Here is a 13,209-nt window from a genome sequence, read left to right on the forward strand (position 1 = left end):
TTACCTAACACCACTTCCCTACTAACATGTATTTCACTCAGTTCCTCCATCTCACTGGACCCTCTGTCCCTTACTATTTCTGGAAGATTATTTAGAAGAGATATTAAGAGAATTTACATTCACAGCACTGGCTATTTGAGCACTTGGCTTATTACAGAACATTGCATACAGAAAATGCTGGAGGAACTCAGCAAGACAGGTGCACCTATGGAGAGAATAAACAGTCAATTTTCTGGGCTGAGATACTTCATCAGGACTGGAGGTGAGGGCAGAAGCCAGAATAAGAAGGTTGGGAGAGGGGATGGAGTAGAAGCTGGCAGATGACAGGTGAAAGCAGATGAGGGGGAGGTGATGGGTGGTGATGGTGGGGGAGGAGGATGAGGGAGGAATCTGGGAGGTGATGGGTGGGGGAGGAGGATGAGGTAGGAATCTGGGAGGTGATGGGTGGGGAGGAGGATGAGGTAGGAATCTGGGAGGTGATGGATGGGGAGGAGGATGAGGTAGGAATCTGGGGGGGTGGTGGGTGGGGAGGAGGATGAGGGAGGAATATGGGAAGTGATGGGTGGGGAGGAGGATGAGGTAGGAATCTGGGAGGTGATGCGTGGGGGAGGAGGATGAGGGAGGAATCTGGGAGGTGATGGGTGGGGGAGGAGGATGAGGGAGGAATCTGGGAGGTGATGGGTGGGGGAGGAGGATGAGGTAGGAATCTGTGAGGTGATGGGTGGGGGAGGAGGATGAGGAAAGAATCTGTGAGGTGATGGCTGGGGAGGAGGTTGAGGTAGGAATCTGGGAGGTGATGGGTGAGGGAGGAGGATGAGGGAGGAATCTGGGAGGTGAAGAAGGAATTTGATGGTGAGGACAGTAGACCATGGAAGAAAGGGAAGGAAGGACACTAGAGGGAGGAAGTAGGCAGGTGAGGTGAAGAAGAGTGGTGAGAGAGGAACTTGAATGGACAAAAAGAAAGGGAGGAGGGAAAATTACCAGAAGTTAGAGAGATTTATATTCATGCCATTTGGTTGGAGGGTACCAGATAGAACATGAGGTGTTTTTCCTTCATCCTGAGTTTGGTCTCATCACGGCAGTAGGGGAGGCCACGGTCTGACGTTTTAGAATGGGAAGTTGAATTGAAATGGATGGCCACAGGGAAATCCCATCTTCTGAGCAAGGCCATGCAGAGGTGGCTGATGAAGAAGTCCCCCAGCCTATGCTTGGACTCACTCATGTAGAGGAGGCCACTGACAGACTCCCAGTTGAAGGGAGGACTGTCTGGGGCCCTGAATGGCAGTGAGGGAGGCCGTGTTGGGGCAGATGTAGCATTTTTCAGTGCCAGTAGGGATTTCAGTGGGGAGGGAAGAGTGGACAATGGAGTCACGTAGAGAGCGATTCCTGCAGAAAAGAAAGTTGGGGGCGGGGGAGTAAAAGATGGGCTTAGTGGTAGGATTCTCTTGGAGTTAGTGCAAGTTACAGAGAATGGTGTGCTAGGAGAGTTAGGTAGGTCGTACTAGAAAACCTTGTGGTCCAGGACTATCAAAGACCGGAGTATGCTGGATTATCAAAGGTTTGAAGGTGACAATTGTAAAATGAAGTGCAGCTCTGTTAATAGTTTGCATCAAAATGTGGCTCTGTATTCATCCCTTATTCTGAAATAAATGGTCACCATTTGGTTATTGCATTGATTAAAATATTTTAATGATTAATACTGCTGCCAGTAAAATACATTTGCAGATACGCTCTATAAAACAATCTGGATTTAATAATTTACTATTTACATAAGTCAAAAATAGTAAGTTAGTGGAGATTTGTTTAAAAGGTCCTATAACAGGGGACCATGTGCAGTCCATGGGGATGCAGTGAAGAACACAGTTTAGACAGCGTTATCAAAGTTTTTAGTAGCTTCATTGCAATATGAACCTTCAATGTTCAAAAACACACGGGAGGGGTGAAGATGGAACATTCTGAGATGAGCATGGCCTCAAGTACCTCCCTCTTTCTGAATCCATCTGTGTGGGGATGATCTCAAGACCAGCCCCCACCATAGGATAGGGTATACTCCTCCCCAGGTCTACCTCTGCATGCAAACACAAAATTACATTACAACTCAGAACAATCCACACCAACTCTTCTTCAAGATGAATGGATCCCACCTGTACTGTCAAGGTGCCCTGTTTTATAGATAATTGCTTACCCTGCTGATTATTATCTATTTTTAACAAGGAGACATTTTGTGCTTTCCAAAAATTAGCAGACCAGCTTGTGACTTCTCCTTCTGTCAGAGCTGAGGCCCACAGGCCACTGATCCTTTCATGAACAGCTGGGCAAGAAGCTGAAATCAGAGAATAATGCAAGTATTTGGATTCCTTCATAAACTGACCCAGCCTGCAACCTGAATATTGTTATCCACTTCACGTCTCGCTGTTGGAAACTAGAGGATAGATGAATAAGGCAAGGTGAAAGTCAGCCTCTTTTTAAACGTGCCTGGTGTTGCAATCACTCCAAGATGTCTGTTTCAAAGGGAACAAGCTGATAATAAGATAAGTTTGTAACGTAGGCGCTGGGATCATCCTCATCAAGCTCTTCAGTAAATTCACTTCCATTCTGTAATCTGCAAGAGAGAAAGGTTTACTCAGTGGGGTTGATGTGGACCCGATGCATGTAACAAGAACACAAAAGTACAGCGATGTCAGCAAAATTACAGACTGCAACACAGATCAATTTATAACTCAGCTGCAGCAGTTGCATAAATATTCACATTGTACTAAGGAACAATTTCTTTCTCTCTTTCATATGTCGTACTCTGTATGACCTTTAAGACAATTTAAATCTGTGTGAACCAGAGCTGTGGTTTTATTCCCTTCCCCTCCTATCTGCCTCTTTAACATGTAAACTTCTGCCACAGTAACTCAGTGATAAACCTTTTTCCTGCTGCTGTGCTTCTAAGTGTCCCTCAAAGTCTTTCCATATTGTGATTAGCAGAAGGGATGTGGTGCTAGGTGAGTCCAGCATCCCCAGGGTTCTGTGTGTAGCCCTGCCAAAGTTTTTCATAGCCTCATCTGCTAATTGAGATTTTAAAAATCCCTCAGGAATCTCCAGAAGTGCGGGTTTCACTGAACCGCAAGTGACAGGTGAATTTAATGAACAAGTGCTAAATGGCAGAAATGCAACTGGCCTCTCCATGTCAGAGCTGAACAAATCTCAAAAAATGAGACAAAAGGGACAGCAGACGCTGGAATCTGGAGCAGAAAACAAACCGCTGGAGGAACTCAGCGATTTGTCAACGTTTTGGGTCAAAACCCTGCCAATTGAAGTCCTGATTCAGGGCCTCGACCTGAAATGTCAACAATGCCCACAGATGCTGCTTCCTGCTGAATTAGTCCAGAGAATGGTTGTTGTAAATCTCTAAAGACTCTGGGTGCCTGGTGGGTTGGGAGGTCTCTGACACCTTGGCTTTCAGGATCCATCTCCTTTCCAGCTAACAGAAGATCGACAGGACATGGTGGATGATAGACAGTCTGTGAGATTACAACCCTGCCAAAACAGACTGCGACACTAACATCAATCGAGATTAAAAACTTCTACCTGTTGACAACCTAACTAAACAAACTAAAAAAAATTCAAATATGATGAAAATGAGTAATGTGCATTCCACTTGGAGAAGTTATTTCATATTATAATATTAGCAGGTAAATCCAAAGTATCTAATATTCTTACTCCTTGAGTTTATTTTCATTCTTTTCCCCTACCACAGTGTGACACTCCCTCAGTACTGCCCCTCCCACAGTGTGACACTCCCTCAGTACTGGCCCCCCACAGTGTGACGCTCACTCAGTACTGCCCTCCCACAGTGTGACGCTCCCTCAGTACTGCCCCTCCCACAGTGTGACACTCCCTCAGTACTGGCCCCCCACAGTGTGACGCTCACTCAGTACTGCCCTCCCACAGTGTGACGCTCCCTCAGTACTGCCCCTCCCACAGTGTGACGCTCCCTCAGTACTGGCCCCCCACAGTGTGATGCTCCCTCAGTACTGCCCTCCCACAGTGTGACGCTCCCTCAGTACTGCCCCTCCCACAGTGTGACGCTCCCTCAGTACTGGCCCCCCACAGTGTGACGCTCCCTCAGTACTGCCCTCCCACAGTGTGACGCTCCCTCAGTACTGCCCCTCCCACAGTGTGACACTCCCTCAGTACTGCCCCTCCCAGTGTGACGCTCCCTCAGTACTGCCCCTCCCAGTGTGACACTCCCTCAGTACTGCCCCTCCCACAGTGTGACACTCCCTCAGTACCGCCCCTCCCAGTGTGACACTTCTTCAGTACCACCCCTCCCACAGTGTGACGCTCCCTCAGTACTGCCCCTCCCACAGTGTGGCACTCCCTCAGTACTGCCCCTCCCAGTGTGACGCTCCCTCAGTACTGCCCCTCCCACAGTGTGACCCTCCCTCAGTACTGCCCCTCCCACAGTGTGGCACTCCCTCAGTACTGCCCCTCCCAGTGTGATGCTCCCTCAGTACTGCCCCTCCCACAGTGTGACACTCCCTCAGTACTGCCCTCCCACAGTGTGACGCTCCCTCAGTACTGCCCCTCCCACAGTGTGACCCTCCTTCAGTACCGCCCTTCCCACAGTGTGACCCTCCCTCAGTACTGCCCCTCCAACAGTGTGACACTTCCTCAGTACCGCCCCTCCCACTGTGTGACTCTCCCTCAGTGCTGCCCCCCCACAGTGTGGCACACCCTCAGTACTGCCCCCCCCCCACAGTGTGACACTCCCTCAGTACCGCCCCTCCCACAGTGTGACTCTCCCTCAGTGCTGCCCCTCCCCACAGTGTGGCACACCCTCGGTACTGCCCCCCACAGTGTGACACTCCCTCAGTACTGCCCTCCCACAGTGTGACGCTCCCTCAGTACTGCCCCTCCCACAGTGTGACACTCCCTCAGTACTGGCCCCCCACAGTGTGACGCTCACTCAGTACTGCCCTCCCACAGTGTGACGCTCCCTCAGTACTGCCCCTCCCACAGCGTGACGCTCCCTCAGTACTGGCCCCCCACAGTGTGATGCTCCCTCAGTACTGCCCTCCCACAGTGTGACGCTCCCTCAGTACTGGCCCCCCACAGTGTGACGCTCCCTCAGTACTGCCCTCCCACAGTGTGACGCTCCCTCAGTACTGCCCCTCCCACAGTGTGACACTCCCTCAGTACTGCCCCTCCCAGTGTGACGCTCCCTCAGTACTGCCCCTCCCAGTGTGACACTCCCTCAGTACTGCCCCTCCCACAGTGTGACACTCCCTCAGTACCGCCCCTCCCAGTGTGACACTTCTTCAGTACCACCCCTCCCACAGTGTGACGCTCCCTCAGTACTGCCCCTCCCACAGTGTGGCACTCCCTCAGTACTGCCCCTCCCAGTGTGACGCTCCCTCAGTACTGCCCCTCCCACAGTGTGACCCTCCCTCAGTACTGCCCCTCCCAGTGTGACTCTCCCTCAGTGCTGCCCCCCCACAGTGTGACACTCTCTCAGTACTGCCCCTCCCACAGTGTGACTCTCCCTCAGTACTGCCCCCCCCACAGTGTGACACTCCTTCAGTACTGCCCCTCCCACAGTGTGACCCTCCCTCAGGACCGCCCCTCCCACAGTGTGACGTTCCCTCAGTACTGCCCTCCCACAGTGTGACTCTCCCTCAGTACTGCCCTCCCACAGTGTGACTCTCCCTCAGTACTGCCCCCACAGTGTGACACTCCATCAGTACTGCCCTCCCACAGTGTGACGCTCCCTCAGTACTGCCCCTCCCACAGTGTGACACTCCCTCAGTACTGCCCCTCCCAGTGTGACGCTCCCTCAGTGCTGCCCCCCCCCACAGTGTGGCACTCCCTCAGTACTGTACCTCCCACAGTGTGACACTCCCTCAGTACTGCCCCTCTCAGTGTGACCCTCCCTCAGTACTGCCCCTCCCACAGTGTGACGCTCCCTCAGTACTGCCCCTCTCAGTGTGACCCTCCCTCAGTACTGCCCCTCCCACAGTGTGACACTCCCTCAGTACTGCCCCTCCCACAGTGTGGCACTCCCTCAGTACTGCCCCGCACAGTGTGACGCTCCCTCAGTACTGCCCCTCCCACAGTGTGACGCTCCCTCAGTACTGCCCCTCCCACAGTGTGACACTCCCTCAGTACTGCCCCTCCCAGTGTGACGCTCCCTCAGTGCTGCCCCCCCCCACAGTGTGGCACTCCCTCAGTACTGCCCCTCCCACAGTGTGACACTCCCTCAGTACTGCCCCTCTCAGTGTGACCCTCCCTCAGTACTGCCCCGCACAGTGTGACACTCCCTCAGTACTGCCCCTCCCACAGCGCCATGCACCCCTCAGTCTCAGCACTTCCCCTGTAGTACCAGTGTAAACTTGTGTGAACTTGCTCAACTCTGAGTTGGTACGTGGGAGTAGCATCCTTTTCTCTTTTTTATAACCAACCTCTTTGATGTGAATATGAACATTGGTAACAAATTCTCAGATCATCAAAGGTCTGTGAGCACTCTATTATAACTCAATGACCTCAAAGAAGAAGGATAATTAGGCCCTGACACTTGCTGAGAGATGGCAAGATGGTGTGCAAATGCATTGTAACCTTTTGCAGAAAAACACTCCACAGCAACTTTCCTGTTGTGCATGGTCCAGTTAACAATCAATAACAGACCAGCTTCAGCTGAGTGACCAACCAGAGCCTTTGGAGTTTATCACTCTTCTCACAGGGCTATCTGCTGTGACAAGGGTGGAATAAGTTGCAAAGCTCACCCACACACCTCAGTGTCCCAACCTGAGTGAATTATAACTGCGGTTTATCAGTGCACCAACAATCCCCTTGGATGGGGCAGTGAGTTGGCTCCTGGGTATTGCTGGTGTTGTGGGTTAACCACTGAGTGTCACTCAGGGGCAGACTCACTTTTCAGCTGAGATATCATCAAGAACATGAGTAATGAGCCAGACCTGGCACAAAACTCACTGCCACCAGGCGGTAATGATCCCTGCCCTCCTACACCTGAGACCTGGGACCTGGTCTACCTGCAGCAGGTACAATGAGACACTGGAAAACACCAGCAACACTGCCCCTGTTCACCCTCCCAATTTACTGGAAGGGTGAATGAACTCAGTCCTGAGGCCCCAGCTACACTCAGCTTTGTTGATCTAAGCACATCATTCACAAAGATGCAGGGTCTCAACTCAAAGTGCCAACCATCATTCTGCCCCATCAACATGGCTCTGTCTGCCCACCAACTTCCTCCTCAGACTCTCAGCCCTCTCCCTCACCTCTTCATACTCTGCACCAGTTGTTCTCTACATGGGCATGCCAGATTTCATAGGGGCTACAAGTAAAAAAAGAAACTGGGGGCCACAGGAGTTTCTGACTGGGTCATGATAAGTTCACTGTTTTAACAAAACATTACTAAACTTTACGAATAGAAATAAAAAACGAAATATGTAATTTAATTGGAACTCTGAATGAAATGAAAGGGAAAATATGCTGGATGATGCAAATGAAGCAACAAAACAGCTTTGTGTGTGTGTGGGAGGGGATGGTGCAGTACATGCGTTGTTACCCCTCTGCTCCTGCCTGACCACACACCACACACATCACTGTTCACACCTTGCCGAGCCCGGCTGCACAACTACCTCAAATCACAAACTGCAGATCGGCCGGTCAGCGAGTATGCAGCGGGAGGTTGGGTCTGTTTGCCTTTCCGTGACCCGTGCGTGTTAACAATACTTATAAAATGTGATGTGAAGGCTGCAGTTGCTTCAGTGGGGTCATCTGTCAGAAACACTAAACTGCAGAGAGGTGAGATGGTGTGATGTCTCTCACAGCTTCACTATCTATCACTACAACTTCCATTAAATCCCTGATAATTATCATGTTTTGGAAGGAAGTTCAATTCACTTTGATGGTGAATACGTGCTCTTTATTGCCACAAAGAATTTGCATAGTACTTTAAAAATATTTGTAAAAATACCAGCCTCCAGGTCTAACATATTATTCTCCATAACTTCCGCCACCTCCAATGGGATCCCAACACTAAGCACATCTTTCCCTCTCCCCCCTTCACTCTGCATTCTGCAGGGATCGCTCCCTACGTGACCCCCTTGTCCATTCATCCCCCCCATCCCTCCCTACTGATCTCCCTCCCGGCACTTATCCTTGTAAGCAGAACAAGTGCTACATATGCCCTTACACTTCCTCCCTTAACACCATTCAGGGCCCTAGACAGTCCTTCCAGGTGAGGCGACACTTCACCTGTGAGTCGGCTGGGGTGATATACTGTGTCCGGTGCTCCCGATGTGGCCTTCTATATATTGGTGAGACCCGACGCAGACTGGAAGATCGTTTTGCTGAACACCTACGCTGTGTCCGCCAGAGAAAGCAGTATCTCCCAGTGGCTACACATTTTAATTCCACATCCCATTCCAATTCTGAGATGTCTATCCACGGCCTCCTCTACTGTCAAGATGAAGCCACACTCAGGTTGGAGGAACAACACCTTATATTCCGTCTGGGTAGCCTCCAACCTGATGGCATGAACATTGACCTCTCAAACTTCCGCTAATGCCCCACCTCCCCCTCGTACCACATCCATTATTTATTCATATACACACATTCTTTCTCTCTCTCTCCTTTTTCTCCCTCTGTCCCTCTCACTATACCCCTTGCCCATCCTCTGGGTTTTTTCCCCCCTTCCCCTTTTCTTTCTCCCTGGGCCTCCTGTCCCATGATCCTCTCATATCCCTTTTGCCAATCAACTGTCCAGCTCTTGACTCCATCCCTCCCCCTCCTGTCTTCTCCTATCATTTCACATCTCCCCCTCCCCCTCCCACTTTCAAATCTCTTACTAACTCTTCTTTCAGTTAGTCCTGACGAAGGGTCTCGGCCCGAAACGTCGACTGTACCTCTTCCTAGAGATGCTGCCTTGCCTGCTGTGTTCATCAGCAACTTTGATGTGTGTTGGTTGAGTAAAAAGTTAAATAATTTTAAAAAATACCGCTCAAAAATCTAGTTTTATTTTTACATGTATATTCAATCCCGATACCTTTGAACGTGAGATTATGTGATCATAATCATTATATTCTTCAACATTTGAGCCATCTGTTGTCGGCCCCAATCAACACATGTTCCACTCTCCCCTCCTACCCCTCCTCACAGTCCCCCACCCTGCTCTCATGACTATACCCCTCCCCCACACAAAACCACCACGGTGGGCTTCACGGCTGAACAGGTGAGAAAACAGCTGAAATGTCTCAACCCAAGCAAGGCTGCAGGACCGGATGGTGTCAGTACTCGGGTGCTCAAAGCCTGTGCCCCTCAGCCATGTGGAGTACTTCGCCATGTATTCAACCTGAGCCTGAGGCTCCGGAGGGTTCCTGTACTGTGGAAAACGTTCTGCCTCGTCCCTGTGCCGAAGACGCCGTGCCCCAGCGGCCTCAATGACTACAGACCAGTGGCATTGACCTCCCACATCATGAAGACCCTGGACAGACTTGTTCTGGAGCTGCTCCGGCCTATGGTCAGGCCACACTTAGATCCCCTCCAGTTCGCCTACCAGCCCCGACTAGGAGTTGAGAATGCCATCGTCTACCTGCTGAACCGTGTCTACGCCCACCTGGACAAGCCACCGAGCACTGTGAGGGTCATGTTTTTTGACTTCTCCAGTGCATTCAACACCATCCGCCCTGCTCTGCTGGGGGAGAAGCTGACAGCGATGCAGGTGGATGCTCCCCTGGTGTCATGGATTCTTGATTACCTGACTGGCAGACCACAGTACGTGTGCTTGCAACACTGTGTGTCCGACAGAGTGATCAGCAGCACTGGGGCTCCACAGGGGACTGACTTGTCTCCCTTTCTCTTCACCATTTACACCTTGGACTTCAACTACTGCACAGAGTCTTGTCATCTTCAGAAGTTTTCGGATGACTCTGCCAGAGTTGGATGCATCAGCAAGGGAGATGAGGCTGAGTACAGGGCTACTGTAGGAAACTTTGTCACATGGTGTGAGCAGAATTATCTGCAGCTTAATGTGAAAAAGACTAAGGAGCTGGTGGTAGACCTGAGGAGAGCTAAGGTACCAGTGACCCCTGTTTCCATCCAAGGGGTCAGTGTGGACATGGTGGAGGATTACAAATACCTGGGGATACGAATTAATAATAAACTGGACTGGTCAAAGAACACTGAGGCTGTCTACAAGAAGGGTCAGAGCCGTCTCTACTTTCTGAGGAGACTGAGGTCCTTTAACATCTGCCGGATGATGCTGAGGATGTTCTACAAGTCTGTGGTGGCCAGTGCTATCATGTTTGCTATTGTGTGCTGGGGCAGCAGGCTGAGGGTAACAGACACCAACAGAATCAAAAAACTCATTCGTAAGGCCAGTGATGTCGTGGGGATGGAACTGGACTCTCTCACAGTGGTGTCTGAAAAGAGGATGCTGTCTAAGTTGCATGCCATCTTGGTCAATGTCTCCCACCCACTACATAATGTACTGGGTGGGCACAGGAGTACATTCAGCCAGAGACTCATTCCACCGAGATGCAACACAGAGCGTCATAGGAAGTCATTCCTGCCTGTGGCCATCAAACTTTACAACTCCTCCCTTGGAGGGTCAGACACCCTGTGCTGATAGGCTGGTCCTGGATTTATTTCATAATTTACTGGCATAATTTACATACTACTATTTAACTATTTATGGTTCTACTACTATTTATTATTTATGGTGCAACTGTAACGAAAACCAATTTCCCCCTGGGATCAGTCAGGTATGACTATGACTATGACTATTTGTTAATCTTCTTTCACGCCTACTCACAGTCACAAGGAAAAATTCTGCAATCTCATAACCTGCAAAAAGGCTATTACTGCTTTTCTTGGCGTACTCAAGCTTTTTAGCAGCAATGTTGGTTTTTGTGAGTTTATGCAATTTTCTTCACTGGCCACACTTAAAATAGAACTGCAAGATGATGGTCTAATTATATATTTTGATCATTTGAAGCAACTGCACCCTGACATGGAATTTTGGTTCAGAGACCTGCTGGAGATGCATATTCCAGATTGGGTGGTGAATCCAGTTGGGGTGAATGTGAAAATAGTGATATCACTTTGCAAGAGTGTCTTGTTGAGCTGCAGGGTGACAGAACAGTGCAAGCAAAATTTCTGGATAACTAGTGCTATTCAAAATAAGTTTCCACAGCTCTGGGAGAAAGCAAAGTTGTTTTAAATTGGATTTCCCACCTCTTATCTAGTTGAATGTGGTTTTTGTCAAGCTCTTCACCTGCTATAACAAGCTTACAACAGTCTTGATGTTGTGAAAGAGTATATCCAGGAAGGTTTCTTAAATTAATATGTGGACAGTCCAATGAGAAGAGGGACTGTACTGCACCTGGTGTTGGGTAATGAGCCTGGCCAGGTGACTGAAGTTTCAGTGGGTGAACAGTTAGGGAACAGTAACCATAGCTCCTTAATTTTCAGGATAGCTATAGCCAAGGAAAGGTATGGTCCTTGTGGGAGGGTTTAAATTAGAGTGGGGCAAATTACGAGGGATTTGGCAGGAACTAAGAAATGTTAATTGGGAGGGTGGGACCATTCAAGGATAAAGGGCGGACCACTTGCTTGGATATGGAGAATGTGAGTGAGGTATTTAATGAGTACTTTGCTTCAGTATTTACCAAGGAGAAGGATATGGTTGACCAGGAAATCAGTGCTAAGTGATACGTTAGGACATCTAGAGGTCAAGGAGGTGGTAGTGCTTGGCCTCCTAATGAGTATTAAAATGAATAAGTTCCCAGGGTCCACTGGTATTTACCCCAGGTAAGAGGAGGCAAGAGATGAGATTGCTGGGGCCTTTCCCAGTATCTTTGTGTCCTCTCTCGCCACAGGCAAGGTCCTGGACGATTGGCAAGTGGCTAATGTGGTACCCCTATTTAAGAAGAGAAGAAGGGAATATCCTGGGAACTCTAGACTGGTGAGTCCCACGTCAGTTGTAGGGAAATTGCTGGAGAAATTTCTTAGGGATAGGATATATGAGCATTTGAAAACCCATGGATTGATCGTCTGTATTCCTAGACTACCAAGTAAATCTGCTTTATCAATTCAGTCTTCCCTTTCCAATTATGGTATCTCCGACGTAAGACATTTTCTCCATCCAAATCAGAGCAATTACTCTTTTTTTCACATGTCCATCACATTTTTACTAGAATTGATTATCTTTTAATTGATAATCAGCTGATTCCATCTGTTCGCTCTCTTGACTATCAGAGTATATTGATTTCAGATCACGCCCCAGTCACCCTGTCTATAATTCTTCCTGGTTTCCCCCAAATGAATAAGCATTGGCGTTTTAATCCAACCCTGTTGTCGGATAATGATTTTGTAAAATTTATGGAGGACCAAATAACTTTTTTAAAAAATACTAACACCTCATCTGAAACCTCAAGTCAGGTTGTTTGGGACGCTATGAAAGCATATCGAAGGGGTCAAATAATTTCATATACTGTGAATTTGAAAAGAAAGACCCATAAAGAGTGATTAGATCTGGACAATCAAATTAAAGCAACAGACCAACTATGTGCCCAGACCAAAAATCTGGAGTTGTATAAGAAACGAGTGGAACTTCAAACTAAGTTTAACCTTATTTCCACTCACCCAATTGAATGCCAACTTTCGGAAAGTAAGAGCCGGTTTTATATCCACAGTGATAAATCCGGTAAATTTTTAGTTAACCAACTAAGACGCTCTAAAGCTAAACCACATATTACAAAAATTCAAATGGGAAATGGGAACATTACCTTGAATCATTCTGAAATTAATGACACATTCAAGAATTACTATTCTCGACTCTATACTTCTGAATCTTTATATAACCATATAACAATTACAGCACGGAAACAGGCCATCTTGGTCCTTCTAGTCTGTGCTGAACTCTTACTCTCACCTAGTGCCACCGACCAGCACTCAGCCCATAACCCTCCATTCCTCTCCTGTCCATATATCTATCCAATTTAACTTTAAACGACAACATCGAACTTGCCTCAACCACTTCTGCTGGAAGCCCGTTCCACATAGCTACCACTCTCTGAGTAAACAAGTTCCCCCCCATGTTACCCCTAAACTTTTGCCCTTTAACTCTCAACTCATGTCCTCTTGTTTGAACCTCCCTCATTCTCAATGGAAAAAGCCTTTCCACGTCAACTCTATCCC

General features: G+C 48.7%; 1 protein-coding gene across 1 annotated transcript in view; it reads right to left on the minus strand.

Moving 5' to 3' along the window:
- Positions 1-1,676: 1,676 nt before the first annotated feature.
- The window catches only part of pxdc1b (PX domain containing 1b), a 66,332-nt gene continuing 54,799 nt past the window's right edge, over positions 1,677-13,209 (minus strand). Inside the window, exon 5 of the mRNA XM_063070017.1 lies at positions 1,677-2,602. Coding sequence (XP_062926087.1) covers positions 2,488-2,602 — 115 coding nt within the window. The 3' untranslated portion in view covers positions 1,677-2,487. The remainder of the gene's footprint in view (positions 2,603-13,209) is intronic.

The sequence above is a fragment of the Mobula hypostoma genome, chromosome 17, assembly GCF_963921235.1.
Source record: "Mobula hypostoma chromosome 17, sMobHyp1.1, whole genome shotgun sequence".
NCBI lineage: Eukaryota > Metazoa > Chordata > Chondrichthyes > Myliobatiformes > Myliobatidae > Mobula > Mobula hypostoma.